At 39.1% G+C, this 19,125-nt stretch overlaps 1 protein-coding gene across 1 annotated transcript; it reads left to right on the top strand.

Moving 5' to 3' along the window:
• Positions 1-12,524: 12,524 nt before the first annotated feature.
• LOC109245184 (olfactory receptor 4P4-like) lies at positions 12,525-13,451 on the top strand. Its single transcript, XM_019412499.2, has one exon. The coding sequence runs from the start codon at positions 12,525-12,527 to the stop codon at positions 13,449-13,451; it is 927 nt and encodes a 308-aa protein (XP_019268044.2).
• The last annotated feature ends 5,674 nt before the right edge of the window (positions 13,452-19,125 follow it).

Genomic DNA, 19,125 nt, shown 5'->3' with positions numbered 1-19,125 from the left:
CTTCTAAAAGCATAAAAGACTTACCTTTTATCTATTTATGTTTTCAATCTTAGGTATTGGCATCTCCTCAAAGTTTGTATTAGTCTTGGGTGTGCTAGTTGAGGGGTGAATACGATGGGAACTCAGTTCTTATTCAGGGGGCCCTAATGTAAACTGCGTGAAGAAATTAGATCCCAAAGTTTCCGGGTGGAAAAGTATACCATCGGGAAGTCATCAGTGCGTCCATATTCAACTGGAGACAAACTAAGTCCAACTAAAAGGGTTGCAGCTGGACATGGCAACTGAGGGTTGAGCATAGGGTATGTGCGTATGTATGTGTGTGTGATTTTTATGTTTGTGCTTTTAGCATTCTTAGAAGCATCTTTATTACGAGTGCTCTTAAGCACCTCTCCACATGCGTTGCAGAATGGTATAACTTCCCTTCAGTGATAATACACTGTTCTCGATGCAGCTTGCCACCTAATATTGCACTGTACGTTAACTAAAATTTTACGTACAATCTATCCACTGTACTTCGGGGCATTTATCTCAGGGAAATGAAAACCTATGTTTACACAAAAACCTGTACACAGCTGTTCATAGCGACTCAAAACTGTTGTTTGTGATAACCGAACTGCAAAACCACCATAATGTGTCCCACAAGAAGAAGTTATGTTGGAATCTTCATCCCCGGTACCTCAGAGTGTTACCTTAGTTCGAAGTAGTGTGAGTGCCTGACAATTGGCGTTTTTGATTACGACGATATTAAGCTTTGATTGCTGAGACATCCATTTCAAAGGCATCCCATCTGAAATGAACACAATGCCCACCAACTACACAACGAGGTGGAGAGCCAGGCTGCCTAGCCTATGAACTCCTCCTTCAGAAAGCCCTGTGTGGCTTACAACTGACCATTTGAGTGGCCCTGTGTTTTCCTTCCCATACTTTAATCCCACTCTTATGTTTTATTTATTTTTTATTTATTTTTAGAGAGAGAAAGAGCTTGCACAAATGGAGGAGGGGGCAAAGGCAGAGGGAAAGAGAAAATCTCAAGCAGGTTCCATGCTCAGTGCAGAGCCTATAACACTGGGTTCTACCCACAATCCTGGGATCGTGACCTGAGCAGAAATCGAGAGTTGGACGCTCAATTGACTGAGCCAACCAGGCAACCTTTTTAAATTTAATTAATAAATTAAAAAAAATTTCCACTCATGTTTTAAATTCACCAGTAGTGCACCTCCAAACCCTGGGTACTCCACTCTTGACCCCAGTAAAGGCAGAACCTCAGACTAGCAAGCTCTTTCTGTCTCTCTCTCTGTCTCTGTACCTGTGACCAAACTGTGTGGCCCCAGGTGTTGCAGGATTTTTTACCTCAGTACCCAGGATTCATTGTCTTGCTGCTTCGAAGAATGAAAATGAGCAGCAGGCAAAAGTTTATTAGAGTATAAGATGAGAAAGGAAGAATAGTATGAACACTCTCTTTGCGGAGAGGGACATCTGAAAGTGAATGCTTGCGACTATAGGCAAGGGTCTTTGTTTTACAACTTTTCGGTCCCCCTCTCCCCCTCCCAGACCCCTGCTTCATTCTCCTTTGTTTCCTCTCAGGTCCTGCCCCTATTGTCTAGGTAACTCTAAATGTCTCGTTATCCCATTTTCATTGGCTCGTTTCCATTGTACGAGGGGTGGTCTAGGGCCATATCATTCCTTGTGGGTCTTACATTTTATTGTCTACTACTCATTTTTAGTTAGGTCTTTTGTCAAATTCCTGAGGGAAACCTGAGTGGGAGTTGGTGGTGTCTTACATTTTAAAGAGGAACCTTGTGCTCGAGGGAGTTGGCTGTGGTCAGAGGCTCCCAGCATTGTTCCCAAATATGTATTTTTCCCCACCCAGGGACCTCAAGTCCTATCCTTTCCCTCTCTGCCTATTTTATACTCTCTTTTCACCATCATGCAGGTATGTGATGTACCCGCTGTGACTTGTGAGCAATAGACCTTGTCTTGTCAAGGTCCCCTCATTATTGTTGCAAGTGAGAAGAGGAGCAAACCTGAAAAAGTACACAGGCCTTTATTTGAGGTCTCAGAATTGCAATTTGGGGAGTACAGATTTTGGTGGAACCAGGAAAAGTGGGGGGGGGGGGAAGCAAGAGGTTTTTATGAGAAAGAAGGAGGGACTAATCACATGATTTAGATAAAAAAACAGGAGGGAAAAAAATGATGCTGAGGTGGAACAGCTTTTGATTACTATCTAATTGATGATTCTACTGATGGTATTAAACAAAACTATTCCCACCATGCTGTAGTTAATTTTCCTGTTCTCATAAACTTCTTGCCAACAGTGCTATAGTCTGAGTGACAGTTGTTTTGTTGGATTTTACGAGCAACGACATGTAAAACAATGACTGCGATGGCCCAGTTTAAGAGTTAATTAGTTAGAAAGGAAAATGGAACTTCAAAATGGAGTCTCTGGTGTCCAGAAATTTCCTAGCTGGCAGTCGGGGCGGGGGGTGGGGGTGGGGGGTGACTCTCAGCTTCCAGAGGTCTCTGCGTGTGCTCCCTCTGTCCTCAAAGCCAGGAATGGTGCATTTTTTTCCGATTGTACTTTGAATCTTTTTAACTTATTCTTCCGTTGCCAGTCAGGAAAAATCCTCTGTTTGTAAAGAACTTGAGGGATTAGATAAGATCCAAACATATAACTAAAAGTCAACTTATCAATAACCTTAATTACATTTTTGAAATCCCTTTTGACATGTAATTCAACATTTAACATTTAACCTGTGCCATATCACCACATTTATAATCCCAGGGGATAGGGCAGGAGATCCTGAGGGGCATTTTGGAATTATGTCTGTCACAGTGGTGAAGGAGTTTTGAAAAAATTACAGCTTTAACCCAAGAGTCAGAGAATGTACAACTCAATATCTCCAAGCTGGGGATGGTGTTCCCGTATCTATTAAATATGCCACCTTTACACCCTCCTCCAAATGTTATCCCTGAGAAAAATGTGACATCTTCTTAGGTGTGGAATAGTCTTGGAGAAAAATATAAGTAACATTTTATATCAATTTAATCATTGAATCCCACTAAGTATATGATCTTCATCAAATATCTTACACAGTCAATTCAGCTATAGCAAGCTGGCTGCATGCATGAACATGTCAACACCATGGACGAGTGCTGGAAGCAGGAACTGAAATTTCATTATCACAGAGTTTTGCTCATTGAGCTATTTGTCTTGTTTCATCCTTAAATGTCAATGCCTTCACTCTAAAGATTGTGATCTGAATGCTTTGTCCCGTAGATATTTCCAAGTTTCTTCCGAAATTGCATCAGAAAGTTTCTAATAATAATAATAATGAATAAATAAATGATTACAATAATAACAGTGAATACATGTTACTTAAGTATGGTAAAATAATTGTACTTATAGGTGAAGAACCTAAATTCCAGCGAGATAAGCGTCTTACCCAAAATCATAGCCGGTCAAAGACACACCTGGGATTCAAATTCAGACCCTCAGACTTCAATGTCTGAAATGGTAAACATGAAATCATCCCGGACATCTGATAAATGCATCTCACATAAAGTGGCCTCTTCTTCTAAATACTTAAGATGCATATCTGACTAAGGGCACCTGGGTGGCTCAGTTGGTTGAGCACCCGACTTCGGCTCAGGTCATGATCTCACGGAGTTCAAGCCCCACATTGGGCTCTGTGCTGATGGCTCAGAACCTATAGCCTACTTCGGATCCTGTGTCTCCCTCTATCTCTGCCCCTCCCCCACTCATGCATTGTCTCTCTCTCTCTCAAAAATAAAAATTAAAACAAAATTTGCAGAAAAGATGCATATACGATTGGGTTTTCACATTGTTACTACGGTGCATCCTTCAGCCATCTTCCTGTTACCATTTCCATGCACAAATGCATGTGGACACATAAGGATAACTGTTCCTCCTTGCAATGTTTCTATCAAAAGCACAACAATTAAATTGTTTAGGTAGTGAAACACCATTATAAGAGTAGTGCAATAAATTAAAAACAAATCCTTGAAATTTTGTTACTTTGCCATCATCAAATAATCAAACACTATATAGATATAAACATTATCTTATTTATTTTGTTGGTGCAATTGAGGCTCCACGATGAGGGGGCGGTACTAGTTGGGGAAACAAAGTATTCCCAACTACACAATTGAAAATTTAAGTGTAATTTTGAACTTTGCAGGATACTATTTTATTATTTTAATAAAAATCGAGAAATATTAAATAAGTACTTGGTCTGTGTAAAGTGTGGTAGTACTGTTCACGGCCATTGTAGGGTTAGTAAAACATCTTAGCCAAGGTCAAATTCTACTATGCTAGTTACTGGCTGCCTGGCCTTTTCAGTGATCTCTTGTGGCTTTGTGGAAACATTAATAATATCATCCCATAGGGTCATTACGTGCATTAAATTTTAAAAATCCCTTTTAAGCCCTTAGCACAATTACTAGCATATTGTAATGACTGTTATCAATTATTGCTATTATACTTCATCATTAAAATTTAAATTATTAAGTACAATATGGGAAAGAATAGACTCTATTTTCATTGAGTTAATAGTCTGCTGAAAAGATGAGAGAAGAACACCAATATTTAAAGGATATGCACAAAACCCCAAAACAAAATAAAAAAACCTCAGACTACCCATGAAAAGGGAATCAAATGATCTCGTGAAATGAGGTATTGGGAGTTTTATGGGATGACTTGGGGGATGGAATTAGATGGAGGAAAGGTGATACAATGAGGATAAGTTTTGTGGGAATGGGGATATTTATGTTTGACTGTAATCATTTTAAGGGAACGCTGACTACCTTCAGTATTGATTTTTATTTATTTTTAATTTTTTTAAATGAAATTTATTGTCAAATTGGTTTCCATACAACACCCAGTGCTCATCCCAACAGGTGCCCTCCTCAAGGTCCATCACCCACTTTCCCCTCCCTCCCACCCCCCATCAATCCTCAGTTTATTCTCAGGTTTTAAGAGTCTCTTATGGTTTGGTTCTCTCCCTCTCTAACTTTTTTTCCCCCCTTCCCCTCCCCCATGGTCTTCTGTTAAGTTTCTCAGGATCCACATAAGATTGAAAACATATGGTATCTGTCTTTCTCTGTATGACTTATTTCACTTAGCATAACACTCTCCAGTTCCATCCACGTTGCTACAAAAGGCCATATTTCTTTCTTTCTCATTGTCAAGTAGTATTCCATTGTGTACATAAACCACAATTTCTTTATCCCTTCAGTATTAATAAATAATTGGCCTTCATAAAAGAAACAGTGGAAGACCTTCAATAAATATAATGAATGCATTAGGGTTTATTTCTTGCATAGAAATAATAAGGCTACTCTAAAAACTTTTAGGTCACCCACCATAAAAGCTACGTTTGATGTTTAGCGTCATATATTTGAGGAAATCTAAAAGACATCTATTATAGAAAGCACCTTGGAAAAGCCAAAGCAATAGCAGATTAAAATCACCAGAGTTTATTTTTAGCAGTCTTGTCCAAGAATTCCCATAAGGACTGCCATTGACACTGCACCGACGTCCCTCCAGTGCCTTTAAATGCTGTTCCTGATTCTTCCCCTGCAGCTTCTCCAAGAGTCTCCAAGCCAAGTGCATCTAGGGAAGTAGACCTTGCTGCTCATTACCGCATGGAAGGGCAAAACGACAAGACAGAAAGGCCCCGATGCATTTGGAATTTTCCTTCCAGTTTTGGGATATAATTCTCATTCTTGTTCTGACATACAGTTAGTTTTTAAGATGTATATTCATTTTATTTTTAATTTTTTTTAACATTTATTTATTACTGAGAGAAAGAGAGAGAGAGACAGAGCACAAGCAGGGGAGGTACAGAGAGAGGGGGAGACACAGAATCTGAAACAAGCTCCAGGCTCTGCGTTGTCAGCACAGAGTCCGACGCGGGGCTCGAACACACGAATCCTGCGATCACGACCTGAGCCGAAGTCCGGCGCTTAACAGATAGAGCCACCCAGCGATCCCTAAGATGTATTTTTATTTTAAATGTAATTTGAAAACTACCTACAAAGCATGAGACTTTTTTCTCATTGCTTTTTTTGTTCCTGAGATCTACTTATTCTTTGGATTTAAAAGAGATTTTTTTTCATCTGCTGTCATGAGTTCAAGAAGACAAGGATATGTCCCTTTAAATATTAATTGGAATTGGCTGATACTAAATATGTGAGTTCTCTTTTTTTCTGTTTCCATATTTTCTTTTTTCTTCCCTTTTCTACTTTTGCATGCCTGAGAACTCTGTCATTTCTCTGAACAGCTCTAGGGTCATCTATCCTAATCTGCTTGTTTTCTAAGGTAGTTATAATTTTTTTTTTTTTGCATGAATAGTATTCCAAAATATCTTCCTGGTAAGGATTTATTTTATAACCTTTTAGGCTCCTACTTTATGTAACAATTTTTCATTTTAATAGTTTACAAAACAATTTTAAAAGGTCTGTTCTAACAGAAAATGAAAACTAGGAAGGCTATTTTGAAATCCTGGTTTCAAACTTGAAACTGTTAAGCTGCCAGGTCAGGGGGATAAGAGAAATGGTGGAATGCTGTGTGCTCTACTTTGGATAGAAAAGCAATGATAAAAAACCATAAAAGTTTGGAATCAAATAATTGGATCAGTTAAAAAAAGAGAATAAATATAGTAAGAAAATGATGGAAAACTAGTGGACAATTTTGATAAACTGGTAAATGAGCTAGTAAAGCACTAAAAAATTAGTTCTTTGCAGCTGGAAGAATCCATGCAAATTACTATTCCTTATTTTCATAAGAGGAAATACATACCCAAAGAATTTGAGGAACTTGTTCCTAAATCACATAAGCAGGGAGTGGCAGATCAAGACAAGAACCTCCAGTTTTTGCCCTACTGTGCCACAGGTCTGTAATACTGAGCAATAATCCCTGATATTTGAAATGAATAGGGGTGGTATGGAAGAAAATTTCAGTGATCACACTTAGGGAAGTTCCAATTATTAAACTGATGAATGTTTCTGTAACAAAGATAGATCATACATATATTATTAAAATTAAAAAAAAATTAACATTTATTCATTTTGAGAGTGAGAGAGACAGAGCATGAGCAGGGGAGGTTAAGAGAGAGAAGGAGACACAGAATCTGAAGCAGGCTCCAGGCTCTGAGCTGTCAGCACAGCGCTCGAGGCGGGGCTCGAACCCACAAACCAGCGAGATCATGACCTGAGCCGAAGTCAGATGTTCAACTGACTGAGCCACCCAGGTGCCCCTAGTATTAAAATTAAAAAAAAATGCAGAAAAATAGTAAATGACCTAAGTAAAATAGAGGGATAAAAGAATTATTTTCTTGAAGTGTTTGATTCACTTATTCTAAATAATAAGAGATTATCTTTTGTAGGATATTGAACGTCTTCATGAATAAATTTTTACTTTGATTTCCGTGCTCCTATCTGTGAAATGGGAAATCTTATTAAGCTACTCCAAGTCTTGGTCATTCGTTTGGGATTTTCAGTAAAGGTTAGTTGTCAAAACTTCTGTAGAAATCTGTATTCAGTGGCATGTTAAACTCATTGAGGAAAAATTATTCCCAGAGCTCCCCTTGTCTTACGAATGGTGAAGCATTTATAGAATATTAGTCCTTTTAAAATGAATAATAAGTTAATATGTAGTTAATTCTTACAATATTAGATGCACATATCTGTACCTAAAGGTTTTATATGACTTTATTATTTCGATTCTCCCCAAAATCTAATGTGGTGGGTACTATTATTATCATTGTTTTACAGATGAAGAAAACAAGGCTTAGTGCGTGTGTAACTTGCCTAAGACCATTCAGGTTTAGTGGACCGTATGCCGGAACGCATTCAGCCTAATTCAAGCACTTTCTCCCTCTATAAGCTGTCTCTCTTGCAAATACAATTGCCAATTTTATTTTAGGAACTAGGCAGTCAGTCTTGTATCCTAAGAAATATTTTCTGTGAGACTAAGGGCACCAAGATGATCCTGGCAGTCAAGGGTTGAGTGTTTTTTTATTCCCCTTTTTAGAGGTTGGGGTAAGGTGGAGTGAACATCAGTGTCCTGACTGTCCTTTTTAGGATGTTGTCTGGTGTAGATTTTCTTAATGAACTTGTTGCACCAGAGGCGAAGATTTCAGGTAAGCAGAAATTTTCAATATTGTGGCATTTCTATTGAGTACACACATATTGAAGGCTGTTAACCTTTTGTGCGGTAAATCCTGATTATTCGGCAATCTCTGTTGCAGACTTACTGTCTCCTTTTGTTAAAACCAAAATAAAAGCTGGTGTTCGTGCAACAAAACAAGGAGCCATGAGAAAAGAGCAAACTATGAACTTGAATCTTCAATGGTAACAGCGATAGAGTTAGCAAATCGTCTTGAAATGTCTTTAAATTTTATCAGGATTATAACAGTATAAGTAGATGTTCTAATGCTGAGATAAAGACAAAATCCAGATATAGGTGTAAAAGCGATGCAGCTATTAGTGTGAATGTAGGTGCAGTTGTAGATGTGTTTCCTGTTTCCTTATATCAAATATCTCCTCATGGAGGAGTATGGAAGTTGGGTACCTATTTATATTTACATTTTTTTATGACAATTAATGCGTAAAATGCTTGAGGAGGAGTGTTTATGTCTACACTTGCTAAAGTCATTGAGGAAACAATGCAGTAATAAGTGATGAGTCATAAATTTACTGAATTCTGGTAAAGGTTTAATTTTTGTTTAATTTCATTCATTACGTATTGTGTTCTTCTTAAACCATATTATACAATGATGAGTTTTTTAAAATATTCATTTATTTTTTTAGGGATTGTGCAAGTTGGGGAGGGTCAGACAGAGGGGGGCAGAGGTTCTGAAGTAGGCTCTGCCCTGCCCGGATGACATCAGGGAGTCTGATGAACCGGGAGATCATGACCTGAGCTGAAGTCAGACGCTCAACCAACTGAGCCACAAAGGTGTCCGTAAAATGATGAGTTTTAGAATTAACTTAAATTACAGAAGTAATAATGAAATATCATCTCGTTAATAAAGAAATTAAAACATTGTATAATACTGAAATCCCCTTTGGCCATCACCCCCTTATTTCTGAAAAGTAAATCTTTCTTTCCACACTTTTTCCTATTAATTTATAAGCACTCCCCCTCCTCCCCCCTCCTCCTCCTCCCGCTCCTCCTCCTCCCCCCTCCTCCTCCTTCCCCCCTTCTTTTCCCCCTCCTCCTCCTCCTCCTTCTTCTTAACATGTATGTTATCATACTGTGATTATTTTTGTGCACCTGATTATGTTTTCCACTCAAAAATATATCTTAGTGATTTGTATCATGGTAGATGTCTCCTAGGGATCAAAATTTAAGCTCGTCTAGTTCTCCCTAACAAGAAGATACTACCCCTTATTTCCATTCTATTACCAGGTTTTAGATCACATCTATTTTCCAAATTTAAATGTCTGCAAAGAATGCCCTTTTATATGCTTTCTGGGGGAGTTTTGCTGGGTCCTTCATCAAAATTTTACATGGACAGCCTTTTGAATTTTATCTTTTATGAAGTTGATGAGTGGGAATATAGTATCTTATTCTTGCTTAATCTGTATTTTCCTGATTCTAATGAGGTTGAATATTTTTATATACACTTTTGGCCAGCAGTAATTTCCTTTCTGTGTATTGCCTTGTCAAACATTTTGCTCTTTTAGAGAAAAATAGAGAAAATTGGCCTACTTATCTTTACATGATTGATTTGCAAAATTTATATTTACTCCCATTTGCCACTTTTAAAAATATTTGGTTTATAGGAAGTTTTGTCATATAGAAATTTTAAATAGATTTTACTTTTTAAATAAGTTTTCTTTTTGTGCTTTGCTTAAAAACTGTTCCTACATAAGCTATAAACCCATTCTAATTATTTCTCAAATATTTTTCCTAGTTTTGTTTGATACATTTGTATCTTTCAACCACATGGGTTATAGTTTTTTGTGCCTTGTGAGATACATATTTTTTTTTCAGAGGGAGAGTCAACGTCCTAACATCAGTTACTAAAATTCACATCATTTTGAATTCTCTGGAGTTCATATCAATTTGAAATTTCAACTTAAATATAGATTAAATTCCAGTATATATGTGTTCATTTATTGACTGTCTTCAAGTCCAGCAATATGTCTCTACCTACAACTTTTTAATGCCATAGTTTTATAATATACGTCAATTCTGAAAAGTATGTCTATTCTTTTTGCTCTTTTTTTAAAAATTTTTTTTTAACGTTTATTTATTTTTGAGACAGAGACAGAGATGGAGCATGAACGGGGGAGGGGCAGAGAGAGAGGGAGACACAGAATCGGAAGCAGGCTCCAGGCTCTGAGCCATCAGCCCAGAGCCTGATGCGGGGCTCGAACTCACGGACCGCGAGATCGTGACCTGAGCTGAAGTCGGACGCTTAACCGACTGAGCCACCCAGGCGCCCCATCTTTTTGCTCTTTTTAAAAAGTTAACGTACTTACTCTGGATGTTAACTCTTTCTGAATTTTGAAATCAGTTTTTCATGAAAAATTTTGTCAGAACTTTTGTTCCCCTTATTGAGTGTATTGATTAATTTGGGAAGAATTGACATCTTTCCTATATTGATCTTCCCTAACCATAAACATGGTATAATCTTTTAACTTGTTTCAATCCTTTTATATCTTTTAATACCATTATGTACTCAATAAGGAAATTCTCTACCTAAAAATGTTTTTTCATGCTTATTATTTACTTTTGAGAGACAGAGTGTGAGCAGAGGAGGGGCAGAGAGAGAGGGAGACACAGAATCCGAAGCAAAGGCTCCAGGCTCTGAGCTGTCAGCGCAGAGCCACACGTGGGGCTCGAACCCACTAACAGCGAGATCATGACCTGAGCCAAAATCGGAAACTTAACCGACTGAGTCACTCAGGCACCCCAGAAATTCTTTTTTTCAAGAAAGAATAGATAGCTTACAGATAAAATAATCGTTCACCGCTTATTTTAAACCAATCACACCATAGCCCAGAAACACACGGTTTTGCTTGTGTGGTGGTGATATTTCCAGATATTTTTGCAAGAAATTGGACCATAGGGTGTTAATTTGGGGTTCATGAGTGGAATTCAATCCGAATGTCCACAAACTCCCTAAAATCCTATTACAAATCTCTTTGTGGGGTGTTTGTGTGGCTCAGTCAATTAAAAACCTGACTCTTTATTTCAGTTCAGGTCATGACCTCCTGGTTGTGAGATCGAGCTTTGCATCAAGCTCCATGCTCAGCATGGAACCTGCCTTGGATTTTTTTGTCTCCTTTTCCAAACTCTTCTCCCCCTCCTCAAAAAAAAAAAAAAAAAATCTCTTTTTATGCCAAATGTACATTTTTCTAAAGTAATCTCATAAGAACTCACAGAAAGTAAAAGGCATTGCTCCATGACCATTATAACCCTTCATAAACAGGCTAACACCTTTTATCAGGGTGGAGGTGTAGGTTTTGTAAAAGTGAGCACTGAGTGTAGCAGTTTTGTGATACATTTTAGATAAAGTTGCCAAAAGGAAGTAAGAGATAGCATAACACTTTGCACCGGAGCAACATGTCCTTTTTAACTAACATATTTCAGGACTGGGGCCTGTGAGCCTGTGAAGGAAAGAAAGCGGTTCAATTCAAAGAGATACAAAGTAGTAGAACAGATCTAGTGGAAAAGAATCTCTGGATGCAATTTGCCCCTCCAAGGCAACTGTCCTACTGGGAAGCCCCAGAAAGCGTGAAACAGTGAAACAAAAACGGTGAGAACTCCTGGGTTAGACTGGAGAGTAAACTGGGAAATGAGGTCAATTTCAGGAAGCCAGAAATATACCAGAACCCCATGCAATGGAGCAATCCTTTTCCCCAAAGATCTCATCGTGGCTCTTTCCCTCCCTCCGTTTTTACAAAAGTTCATGGAAAGGTTCTAAAGGCACTTTCTGAAATTGTCACCTAGAGGTCTGATATTTAAAATTATGAGCTCATCGATGTCTAATGATGTTCCTGAACTTTAAGGATTTAGCACAGAGTTAGTCACCGGGAAGGGCTGAGAATGACAGGACCACCCTTGAAGAACAGATAACCTCAGTGCCGTTTTTATACACACCGGAGATTCAAAAATCACTCTTGAAAATATAATGCAGAAATTGCATCTCAAAATTTGACCTAAAAAGGAACATTCATCTTGTCCTCATTCATCTTGTTGCTCATAGTAAGTGTGAAACGTTGGGAATTATTATAATTTCAATTAGTTATCTGTGCTATTATTGTTAGTATATGTCTACTCTAATGAACTGTATCCACTTGTGGATAGAGATTGCATGTACTTTATACACTGCTCGACCCTTAGCACTAATTAGAGTGTATCATCATAAATAATCTGTACATATTTATTGAATAAATGGATGACTTTTAAAATAAACCAGTAATTTTAAAAAGTTGGATGTTTCACGTATGTTAACTTTCCCCTCTAAATGATAAAACCCACAGGAGCAATGGGACATGAAAACATCACAGAATTTATCCTCCTGGGACTTTTCAGTGATGAGGATGCAAAGATTGCCTGCTTTGTGCTGTTCTCGCTTTGCTATATTGCAATTCTCTCCGGAAACCTGCTCGTTCTTCTCACCATCAGGGGCAGCCGCCTCAGTGAACAGCCCATGTACTTTTTCTTGAGCTACCTGTCTTTCATGGATGTCTGCTTCACCTCCACAGTGGCCCCCAAACTGATCACAGATCTGCTGGCCCAGCGGAAGACTATATCTTACAACAGCTGCATGGCCCAGATGTTTTATGCCCACTTCTTTGGTGCCACTGAGATCTTCATCTTGGTGGCCATGGCCTATGACCGTTATGCAGCCATCTGCAGACCCCTTCACTACATGGTCATCATGAGCAGACCGGTGTGCTATATCATTGTGATGGCCTCAATTATCGGAGCATTCATCCATTCAGTCCTCCACGTATTGATTATGGTCGAACTTCCCTTCTGTGGCCCCAATCGGATAGACCACTATTTCTGTGATGTTTTCCCCTTGCTGAAGCTGGCTTGCATGGACACTAGCCTGTTGGTTATTGTGATCATTACCACCACAGGAGTGATGTCCATTTTGACCTTTGTTGCCTTGGTAATTTCTTACCTCATCATCCTGTCCACCCTGAGGACCCGCTCATCCCAGGGCCGCCGCAAAGCCCTCTCCACCTGCGGCTCTCACGTCACTGTCGTGCTCCTGTTCTTCCTGCCCCTCATCTTCACGTATGTCCCCGTGGCCGATTCTGTCAGTAACGACAAAGTTTTTGCCCTGTTTTACACCATGATAGCTCCCATGTTCAACCCTCTCATCTACACGCTGAGAAACACAGACATGAAGAACGCCATGAGGAAAGTGTGGTGTTGGCGCAAACGTTCTGAAGGGAAATGAAGTCTCTGGTGTTCAAACCCTTTCCTGGATCTTTCTATCTACAGAATCCTCATGCCAACAAATACAACAGGTGCAGTGAGGTGCTGTGCTGTCCTCCAATGTTGCAAGACTTGGGGCACCTGGATGCCTCAGTCAGTGGAGTATCCAACTCCAGCTCAGGTCATGATCTCACGCTTTGTGAGTTTGAGCCCCGGAGCCTCTGTGCCGCACCGCCCCCCCCAACCCCCAGCCTCTCCACAGCTTTCTGTCTCTTTTGCAAAAATAGATGAACTTTAAAAAAAATGTTGCAAGACTTGAAGAGAGAGGCCCCTCAGCCACCCTCTTTCTCTTACTTTCTTTTTCCGAACTCGTATAAGGGGAATGGATCCCATGACCTCCAAGTCCCTTCTAGCTTTGACATTCTGGAACTTATGTCTGGCATGCTGGAACATTATAGGTCTGTCCTTCATGGTCCCAGTCATTGTGGGCATTATAGTAGTTTTTTAGGGCACACTGTAAGGTCTGGATGGTTTGACAGTTATGTCCTGCTTTGGGAAACAGAATGTTGACTGAGACACCTCACAGAAAGAGGGAGAGAGAGAGAGAGACAGACAGACAGAGAGGGGTCCTAAGCACTCCATTTTTTGGAGGTACCTATTACAATAAAGAAATAAAGCAACTCACCACATTTGCAAGTGTTATGGTATATTTTAACTCTTTACATACACAAATAATGTAACACATGTCATTATGCAATTCACACTGTACTTATGGAAGTTATTGTAATTAACTCTTAGTACCCTATTGATGGTGTATTCCGGGAATTAGAACTTTCAAATTAGATCATGGATATCACTCTGCGCTCCTTTAAATGTAATTCCATGACGTATTTTCCACCTCATCTTGAACTCCTTCACGAGTATACAAACTGATGCTTTCTGTACTTGTGCAACAGAGAAAACCTCCCATCCTGCAGAAGACCCCGAGCTTAGGAAGCCACCTAGCTGGAGACATGGACGTCCCTGTGGTGCATTTTGTTAATCTTCACTGCTCCTTATGCAGATGGCATACTTGGACGCTTTCTTCCCAATTCTTCGCGCAATGCAAAACTGTCTCATTTCTACCCAGGCAGGCCCCTATACCAGCGAGAAATAAAGAAGGTTAGATTGAGAAGCAGAGGTAATTCACTGAAAACTGGGGCATTGGCCAAGACCAGCTTTGGTGCATTGACGTATTTCCTTAGTTTGTACAAGAATATTCGAGCTTTGTGAATTGGAAGGGGCCTCTGACATCATCGAGGGTCATCCACTAACGCGATAAGAGGAATGGAGGCCCAGAGAAGAGTGGGGTCACCAAGCTTTCAAGTATGAGAGGCACAGAACTGTTATTTTCCAGTGCCCCATCCTTTTCACCAAGTCGTCACAAAGAAATTGAGTTTTAGTTACTCGAACTATTATTGTCTCTTGTGCACAAAAATCCAGGGTGTTTTTGTGTTTGTTTTTGGAGCATAGTTGATACACAATGTCACATGAGTTTCAGGCATACAACCTAGCGATTCCACAAGTCTATATGTTACGCTGTGCTCTCCACAAGTGTACCTACCGTCTGTCACCACACATGGCTGCCGTAATACCATCGACTATAATCACTACGCTATGCCTTTTATTCCCATGACGTATTCATTCCATAACTGCAAGCCTCACCCGTTTTGCCCAAGCCCCTACCCCACCTTCCCTCTGGCAACCGTCAGTTTGTTTCCCATATTTCCTTGGGTCTGAAGGAAGCTGGGTTTTAAGGTGAAGAGTCCATTTACGGAAATTAGCCATAGTTGATGATGATTTCAGCAACAGTTTTTCTCTTCCCAAAAGACCCTGACATGTCATGTCTGAAATCAGGGAATTTAGAACATAAGGGGAGGCAGAAAAATAATGAAATATATTGAAAAGGAGATAAGAAAGATGAAGGCAGATTAAGTCATGATTTTGTTTTGATGTTGATGTCCTGGTGATTATCTCCTGATGGGATTCTCCAATTCAGAAAGGTCAAGGTGAACAGAAATGTCTAGAGCTGCATGGGCTGGTGCCTAATTCTGGTGTTTATTTTTTTTAATAAGCTTGTTTTTGACACATATATAGGCCACATTCTCTGGTAATGAATTAAATTTGCCTTTTGTGACAAATTTGCTATTTGGTCTTTCTCCAAAGACAGGCCTTTCAGAATTCTATTTGAAAATGGCTCTTCTGTATCTTTTGTTAACATTCTTCTTATAAATTATCAACAAAGGAGGGGTGGAAAGGAACCTACCCAAGAACGGTAAATACTTCCTTGTTTTCCTACATATTATCCATGGATGAAATAGTAGGAGGGAGGCTGGCTGCATGCTTAGGTATTTAGAATTGGTCTTCTATGTGTATAACCAAGGTTACGTGCTATGTGCCTCATGCCAACCTCTCTTGGCTTGGCCTTTTATACTGTTCCTTTCAAGGTATCATACACTCAATATATTGGGGGTTTTATTAATTCAAGAGTACGGTTCAGAATTCCCACTTCTATAGTTTGACTATGCTATTTATTCTTGAATCAGTCCCCTCAATAATGCGGCATATCGAGCCACTGCAATCCTTGTCGCTTATACAATAAGCATTTAGTGTGTCTTTGCAAACGCTGGGGTTCAGCTGATCTAAGGGTAGGATCAGTGTACTTCATGCAGCTCTATTTTTGTCACGCATAAAATAGAAATGTTATCTTAGTCTTTGCTGAAATTGAAAGTTTATGTTCTATACATGTGATGTTTGTCGTTACCATTGATGGTTACAGAAGTTTGGCATTGTCTGTCTCTCTTTACACTGTGGTGCACTTAACTTCTGGATTTTTTTAAATACTAAAATGTGAAATAAAGGGACGCCTGGGTGGCTCAGTCGGCCGACTTCGGTTCAGGGCATGATCTCCTGGTTCACGAATCCGAGCCCCACATCGTGCTCTGTGCTGACAACTCAGAGCCTGGAGCCTGCTTCAGGTTCTGTGTTTCCATCTCTCTCTGCCCCTCCCCTGCTCACGCTCTGTCTCTCTCTTTGTCAAAAATAAATAAAAGAAAACATTAAAAATAATCAAATGTGAAATAAAGACTATTTTGAAGACTTGGATCGAGTGATGAAGTTGCATTGTGTCTCAAAACAACACTGTGTAAGGTATGGACATAATCAAAACACTATCAAAATGAGGCATTCCCACTCAGTTACAAAAATGGTGAAATTCTAGAGGTTCTGACCTGTGACAAATGTCTTAATCTCCCGGATATGTTTAAATGAAAAAAAGAGGATAGAATATGGAGAAACATGAAGACTAGTTTTGCATCTTACATTGAGCAGTGTAAGAAAACGTGTTCGAATGTTTTTGCTGTGCTTGGGAACAGAAATATAACCGCTGGTTAGAAGACATAAGGAGACACATTTTTATTATTTTCCACTATGAAATAAACTAAGTTATCCATCAGGAAAGTGAGAAGCATTGCCATTTATTTTCATCAACGAAGGCTTTACTCGGGGTCATATCTGAGTAACAGCATTTGTAACAGCAAGGGTGTAAAACTACAAAAACTATAAAACTCCAGTGTTTTTCAGCCAAGGTTGTGGTTTTAGGCACATGAGATAAAGTCATCTTATAAACCAGACTCACCCCTATTGGAAGTGGGGAGAGTCTAGGTTCCAGTGATTCTTGGTCATCTCTTTCCAAGGAACCAAGAGTAGACTCTCTGAGCTCCTCTGACTGGGAATGACCCTGGGGAACTTTTGTGAACAGGTATAAATGTATAAAGTCACTGGTAAAAACTCGAATACTATTTCATATGTCCTGCTTCTTGGCCCCTGAGAATAATAAATCTGTCAGCTTTTACTGTCTTAGGGATGTCAGACCTTCAATAGAACTAACATACCTTGATATTCAAGATGTTATTAGTGCCAAGACATGAAGGGAAGAGTATTGTGGAGGAAATTTACAAATGGATAATGTTTATTTATTCCCCTGATTCCTAAATTTAGTTCAAGTTTAGCTCCCTTTGCATTGCTTAGTAGAATAGACATGGGCATATATTCAAATATAGGATTTTGTGGATTTTATTGGCTCACAGACCTCTTGTGCTCTAAGAACAGCAAATATCATCTAGTTCCAGTGTTTCTAAATCTAAGTGCTAAGATATGCCACTGACTGTACAAAAATTATGGCAAGAGCTTGTTAAAAATACAGATTTTTGAATACCCTTTAATCATGGCCTCGCATATTAGAAACTGTCAGCACAGATTCTGTTATCTGTTCAAAGTCTCTCAAGATGATTCCCATGATTGGACAAGTTTGAGAAGCACTGACCTAATCATTAAAAACTGAGCAAATGGAAGTGCATGGAGATTCCAAGCTGGGACAATAAACATGGATTTGTGTGTTTCCACGGCCAGGATGTTTTAATTATAACTTCTAATTATGGTGCCGCCTTTGATCTTTCTTATCTTTATTTCTTTGAATGTATCAACATCAGAGATAGTTTTTTAAAGCACTGTGTACAGTTCTCAACATAACGTACACACACACACACACACACACACACACACAGACATACGCATACACTCCACAGCCATAAACACTTACCCAGGTATGGGCAGTAACTTGAATAATCAGATTTGTGCAAAAATAATAAAACAATGAGAGGGATAATCAGTGATGTGTACATTTGTTATAGGAAAATAAAGCTCAGTTTGTGTGATGTGAAGGAGGGATGTGCGATGAATGGTTCACTGAATTCAGTAAAGCTGCTTTGTTCAAACATTGGAGGAACTACAGTTTCCAAACCATGCATTTCAACGTTGTATTTGCCCTGTGGGTGGAATCAGGTCACCTGCTCATCACAGATGCCTTTGCTTCCATTGAGTTTCTTTAGTTTTTCTTTTAGTCACTTTACATTAATGGAGACTGCTGGCTACGGGGAAGTCAAAGTCAGTTAGCAGAAGCATATTAATGGGGTGTTAAAATTACAATGGGGATCTTGGAGGTAGTTTTTTCCCTAATTTGCAGATTGTTTGGGTAAAGAAAATGTGTCCTAGAGGAAAAGGAGAAAGGGAAAGCTTTCTCCCAAAAGCGGAAGATGAGAACAGGTCTTTCATTTTTCAAGCGTGTTTTATCTTTGACACGCTGCACATATCTCACCTCTCTTTGTGGCCTCACTAGGCTAGTTTCCACTGTATTTTGGAGGACTTATATCAGAGCTCTGTAGCTCAGATCTCTGTTATTTTTCAAGTATACTTTTGTGCATGCAACACATACATATTGAGTGCTCACTATTTTTCAATCACAGTTCTAAATGCTAGAAAACCGCCTTACATGCTTCACAGAGGGCTCTCAATCTTTAAAGAAAATGGCAGAAAGGCCAAAATGGGGAAGAGAAAATAATGGTGCTGAGGAAGATCATGCTGAACTTGTGAGTTTAATAAAATTCCTCTGGCCTCGATATTTCAGAAAATTTATCTAATTATGAAACATTAGAACAAATATAATAATAATTAATAATGACAATAAATAATACCTCAGTTGTCTAGAATGTGTTATTCTCTCTTTTGTTCCTCAAATAAACCCTGTGCTGTTGTTATTACTGTCTTCACTGAACAGATCAGAAAATTTAAGATCATCCAGCTTGAATTGTCGCTTTCAA

The sequence above is a fragment of the Panthera pardus genome, unplaced genomic scaffold (assembly GCF_024362965.1).
Source record: "Panthera pardus isolate Hobbes unplaced genomic scaffold, ASM2436296v1 HiC_scaffold_12, whole genome shotgun sequence".
NCBI lineage: Eukaryota > Metazoa > Chordata > Mammalia > Carnivora > Felidae > Panthera > Panthera pardus.
Note: the sequence above shows the minus strand (reverse complement) of the source record. Positions and strands in the feature narration are given on the sequence as shown.